The sequence below is a fragment of the Gallinula chloropus genome (genome assembly GCF_964237585.1).
Source record: "Gallinula chloropus genome assembly, chromosome: 5".
Taxonomy (NCBI): domain Eukaryota; kingdom Metazoa; phylum Chordata; class Aves; order Gruiformes; family Rallidae; genus Gallinula; species Gallinula chloropus.
In genome coordinates, this window is record NC_140090.1 from 12999200 (window position 1) to 13005302 (window position 6103).

General features: G+C 39.7%; 1 protein-coding gene across 1 annotated transcript in view; it reads left to right on the plus strand.

Annotated features, from left to right (window-relative positions):
- TFCP2L1 (transcription factor CP2 like 1) overlaps positions 1-5537 on the plus strand; it is a gene marked incomplete at both ends in the record, with an annotated part of 31240 nt that extends 25703 nt beyond the window's left edge. Inside the window, 6 exons of the mRNA XM_084264304.1 lie at positions 16-109; positions 989-1079; positions 1745-1845; positions 2814-2956; positions 4995-5046; positions 5500-5537. Of these exons, the coding sequence (XP_084120430.1) occupies positions 16-109; positions 989-1079; positions 1745-1845; positions 2814-2956; positions 4995-5046; positions 5500-5537 (519 nt within the window). The remainder of the gene's footprint in view (positions 1-15; positions 110-988; positions 1080-1744; positions 1846-2813; positions 2957-4994; positions 5047-5499) is intronic.
- Positions 5538-6103: the final 566 nt, after the last annotated feature.

Below are 6103 nucleotides of genomic sequence, written 5' to 3' on the forward strand. Positions count from 1 at the left end.
CTTTTTGCAATGTAGCATCTCCTTCCTTCTGCTTCTATTCAAGATGCCCAGCAGTGGCTTCATCGTAATAGGTTCTCTCCATTCTGTAGACTCTTCTCAAGTTTTTCGGGTGAGTTTAAACAGTCCAATTGTTTTGTCTTTATTCTCTTTTGTAAATACAGCTGATGCTTCGTATCAATAGCATCTGCTGCTGGCCAGTGTTGGTGGGGATCACTGCTCTGATCCAGTGTGGTGGTTGTTTTGTTCTAGATTAGTTAGCATTTGTCAAAACAGTTTGTAGAAATATAGAGTAAGTTAAAAAGGAAGAGAATAAGTTAAGATGGAATGAACTTCTTGAGTTCATTAGGTGCAACCCTCCTGCTTGAAGCAAGTCCAGGGCCTTGCACAACTGTGTTTCAATGTCTGCAAGGTTGGAAATTCCACTGTCTCTTTAAGCAACCTCTACTTCAAATACTTGACTACTCTCACAGTGAAAAAGTTCTTCTTTGTATCCAATCAGTGTTTCCCATCTTCTGTCTGCTGCCTCCCACCTTGTCCCTGGTGCACCTTCGAGAAGAGTCTGGCTCCAACTGTAGCTCTGTCTTCACAGTACCCTCACATTAGGCAGTTGTAAACAGCAGTAAAATGGTAGAAGGGGATGTTCTTGACTGTGTGGAACTCTTGAGAAGCCTTTCTCTGGCTTGCAATATGATTACACAATCTGGTGAACATGACAGTTAGAGAAAAGTGGGCCAATGGTAAATACCTATCTTGGCTCTGAGTTGGTTAGAATATTTTCCAGTGCAGCACTGCTCTTTTGGCAGCTTCTAGTTCTCTGTTTCACAAGGATTGATTTGCAGTGTCCATCTTTCTGGATTTGCAGCTTCTCTAGCCTGTCTGATTTAGCTTTGTGGATTCTATCCCCCTGCCCTTTTCTGCTGCCCATACACACAATTTGGAAGCTAAGATTTGATTAACTTCTGAAAAAAAATCAATTTGAAATATGTAGGTGCTGACTTACTGAAGATGTCCAAAGAAGATTTTGTTCAAATCTGTGGGCCTGCTGATGGAATTCGGCTCTTTAATGCAATCAAAGGAAGGTTTGTACGTCTTCCTTCCTATTTTTTTTATTATGGCAGCATCCCTTGATAATTTCACTGTTAACTAGAAGTTAATCCTAGAGCTGTAGCATTTAGACCTCCTTTTGACGCTTCAGAGGGGTCATCTCAGAGGCTGGAGACCATAACAGTATTCAAATCCAAGCACACACAGCTCAGAAATATTGCTGAAATGAAGCATCACATTGTTGATCTCCAGTGGTTTATTTGCTACCAGCTGATAGCTTCCATAGACTTCATATGAGACAGTCCACAATGTTTTGTAGATGCAGTCATATCTGCATCACAGGTAACAAACCAACCAACCCCTAAAGCCTCAAATTACTCTTAAACTTACTTGTTTGGCAATAACATAAATTCTCCAGCTGGGCAGGATTCACAGCAGTAAAAGCAGGTATGATGAACTGCTTGGCAAGTGATGAAAAGTGTCTTACTTGATCCTGATGAGATTGAGGGGCTCTGCACTGTGCCACCACCTCCCAGGAGGCTCTTACTAGACCTCCCAAGACATCTCGTCACCAGCATCAAGACTATTCCTTGGTTATTTATGTGCAGCCTGAGTGATTCCATCTCTCACTGTTTGATAGCTGACTGGAACAATTTTAGATCCACTAAATAACTCACTGCTGTTTTTTAATAATCCATAGAAATGTAAGGCCCAAGATGACAATCTATGTCTGTCAAGAACCAGAGCAAAACAGGTCCCATCTCCACCAAAAACGGGAAAATGGAGATGGCAGTCTTTGTGGTAAGTCTTTATGTGTGGCTTTTGTTAAACACTTACCTGGTGAGAATGCTGCTTTCTGCCTGAGCTCCTGTGTGCCACAGATTGGTGTCCCATGCGTTAAAACAAGTCCTGTTTATCTCAGGTCTGATGCTTCAGCTAGTTTCGAGGCTACAGATTTGAACTGATATTGTCTCCCTGGGAAACAGACCCAACTTAAGCAGCTATCTCCAGAATTAGCACAGCAAAGTCTCTATTTGGTTTTTAATAGGTACCATGTAATTAAAAAATACCTTCCCACCCCCACAGTCTAATGGAAAGTCCATATGTCTTAAAGTGAGGTTCTAATTCTTGGAAGTTCAAAGCTTTTGCAAACTCATGGCACTTACCTACCCGTTATGATGCCTGATCAAATGAGAATGGAAATTGTCCTCAGATCTTGTGCATAGCGTTAACCAGGGACAGAGTTTCTACCTGGCTGTTTCTACCTTCTGGATTGAATAAAAAAAAAAAAAATACTGTCATCTCCAGTTATTTGACTCATTGTAGTCTTTAGTTTTGCTCAGGGGTGTCAGTGGGATAGCATCTATAATAATACAGTACTTTTGTGTAACATTGTATGACTTGTTTTACTGTTTAGTTGGATCTACTTTAAAATGTCAAAATCAGTAAAAAGGATTATCCAAAAATATTAACATCTTTGTGAGAAGGTTTTTTTACTGCCCCATGATACACGTTGTCATTAGTCCCCTTGTTTTCCTCTGGGTGAAAGTGATATGTGCTTTATTTGCCCACTGCATCCAAATACTGGGTATATTTCTACACATCATCAAGCTGGAAGCTGCTTTAAAGGTACTAAACCTGTTTATTGTCAAGATTTGAACCTTGATCTTAAACCCATTTGGTTGTTGATATTGAGCATCTTGGTGCTATCTGTAGTTGCTATCCCACAAGTACTCTGTCCTTCTGTAATTGCTGTCAACTTCTTGCAGTATATCATGCAATCTTCTTGGAAGAACTGACCACGCTGGAATTGATGGAGAAGATTGCAAACTTGTACAGCATTTCTCCACAGCAGATAAATCGAATCTATCGGCAGGGACCCACAGGGATCCACGTGTTAGTGAGCAACGAGGTAAGGGGTTGATGCAAGCACTGTCAGAGCTGTAACAGTTGTCTGAATTCTTGAAGTTAGAATCACCTTTTAGATTATAGAATGAATCTTCAAGGAAGCTTTGCAAGGTTACCAATCACAAGAAGTTAAAACAAACCCTTAATGCAAATCATTCATGCATAGCATTGATTTTGGTGTGGGTTTAAGATCTTCTCCTTGTAAAAGAGGAATTTTTTGTTTTAAAAAAGCAAACCAACAAAATTGGTAATTGCCTTTTCATGTTGGCTACTTCAGGATCAAAAGTGGGGACCTTTAAAATTGAATAGGAAAGTTTCCTATAGAAGGTGAGTTTGAAAATCTTTAGGGTCATTAGTCTTACATCTTGGCCAGTGATTACAGCCACTGGGTCAGAGTCAGGGCTGTGTAAGTGCACACTCTAATTTCATGGACCTCTGTTAGCTGTTTGTGTCCCATTATATGACGGCTTAATTTAGTCCATTCCATTAAGTTGCAGGTTAATAGTGAGTTGCCCTTCTTCCTCTTTCCCCCCTCACTAAATTACTTACTCATTCATGCACCAGAATCACTTAAGGAGCTTCATTTATAAGAAACACTGTTAAAACAAATGAAGCAGAGCATAGGTCTCAACTGGAGCCTAAATTGAAGACTGTAATGCTTATTCCTAAAGTCTCCTTGCTATTTCAGCCTGATTAAATCTGAAACCTTGATGCTTTATGGATGTAAAGTGCTTGGAGGCAACTCTTGGTAGGGGAATTGCTTGAACCAGCTTGGGTATAAGGCTTTAAGTATTTATTTAAGTCAATAATTAACAATGCCTATTGCTTTTTTCATATTTTTTTTCTTGTCCTGGTACTATAGTGGCAAGAGTGAGGCACTCTATGAATGTACTTCATGCGTCATTGGGCACAGACACACAGACTGGCCAGTGAAGTCCAATTTGCGAGTGTAGGGGGTGGATGGTAAACCCAAAACAGAATAGGGAGATTAGTCTAAGATGAAAAGGGTCTTTGGTGTGAGAACCTGCAGCTGGAACATGCTCTACTTCAGTGATACTCAATAGCAAGGAGAAGGCTTTTCTTAAAGTTGGATTTTCTGGCTCATCAGAGTGGTTCTGGCCACCTCCTCTCTGAAGTTAGGTGTCCAGCATCTGTTCCAACTGACACACCTTGCAGGTAATTTACCTCCTCTGTCTCACACATCTACTTTTAAGATTGGATGAAGCATTAACTAAGGATGAAGCTTAAAGGAACATCTGAACTCAGATGAATCTCTTAACTTACCTCTTTAGTTAGGGGCCTCGCCAACTAGAACCTGCACGTGCTCTGAACATATAGTTGTTTCCCATGAACGACTCAGGTAGCTTTAGATACTGATCTTCCTTCCCATGATTTGCCTTGCCTCTTATAGCAGTTTCATTAAGATTCCTGTGCCTTGACAAAGTACAAACAGTCAAATGATTCCTGCATGGACAGTATCTGTAGTAATGTCTGGTCAAAACAACCAGGCGGACACCACTGAGATGGTTTTATAGTAATAATGTCCCTTTATTCAGCAGAGAGTCCATTTCTCAGGGCCAACAACCTCTAGATATTATCCTAGATGCTCGTGTAAGCTCAACAAAGCTTCACAGCTCACCTGAATGGGTGCATGTGCATTACCACTGCTAGATTTTAGGAGGGGGGTTGCCTTTATCCAGTCTGAACTAGTATAGCTTCATTGAAGGCAATTAAGGGCGCGATCTTTAATAGACTACTGGGATAGTATACAAGCTTGTAAAGGGGATGGTAAAACACTGAACAAGCCAGCTCAGTTCCAGACAAGCACTTTAGTATAAAGTGTATGTATATATTCTGTTAAGTACGCTAGCAGCTGCAAGGATCTTAACTGATCAGTCATGTACTTTAATAACCCAATGGGTGAGTTACTCAAGACTATGTAGGGTTAGGCAGAAAATTCTTAATTCTATACTGGCACTGAAAGAAACTTGAATTAAATTGCTTAAAATATTTTGTGTTGGCTTCTTCCTTTTGCGCTTTAGATGGTACAAAACTTCCAAGATGAATCTTGTTTTGTCATCAGCACATTAAAAGGTATGTATTGCTGCCACTGCTACACGGAGTTGTAAAAATAATTTATTTCAATTGCACTAAACATAATCACAAACCTGATGCTGTTATCCTGAAAAGATAAGTAATCTAATTTAGTGTAAGCTAAGCTGTTGCATCGGCTTACGGTATGACAGACAGCTTGATCAATGATTTTCCTCTCAATTACACTTTTACAGAACTTTCATAAATACATACAAATGAGCAGAAAACCTTCTAGTAAAATGATAAAAGATGAAAGTTAATATGTTGGGTTTTTTTTTTGTATAAGTGCTTTGATCTAGAGGTTCAACATTAATTTTCATCAAGTACTCATGGAACAAGAGTACAAACTATTGCTAGCTACCTAAGAAGAAAATCTGGAGTTCTGTATCTAAAAGCAATGTTCTGTTTTTTAAAACCAATGACATAAAATCCATTTGCATTTCTTTATTTCAGCTGAAAGCAATGATGGCTACCACATCATTTTAAAATGACCGTGCTACAAAGAAAGACTTTAACAGCCTACAATTTAGTGCCTCACTGAGATTGCTACAACCTAGACTGGAAACAAGAAGAACCTTCTGGATAAGATGCTCCTTTGAACTAAGAATTACCAAACAGCTTAAGGAAAAACTTGCTTTTACAGATATACTTTTTTTTGGTGGTGTGTTTTTTTGTTTGTTTGGGTTTTGTTTTAGTTGTTTTGGTTTTTTTTTCTTCAGCCGGAGCTGAGAACATCCTTAAAGCTTGTGCATGTTTCTTTCTCCCTCCCTCTTTAGTCTTAAAAATTGTCGAGTTTTCTACTTATTACTTAGAAACATCTGCCTTGTACTAAAGGGAAATGAAAGATAAACAAAAAGCAGTTCTTGAGACCCCTCACGGTTGGGTGAATTGGTTTGTTTGCTGTTATGAGTGCTCTCTTGCTTTCAACATGCACCCTGTTGCTGATGGACTTAGGCTTGCTGGAGCTCTTACTCTTTGAGGTGGAAGGCATGGGTCTAAACCTAGAAGCACACTGGGCAGTGCAGAGGATGGATTTGGTGCTCAGTCCTCACCCAGA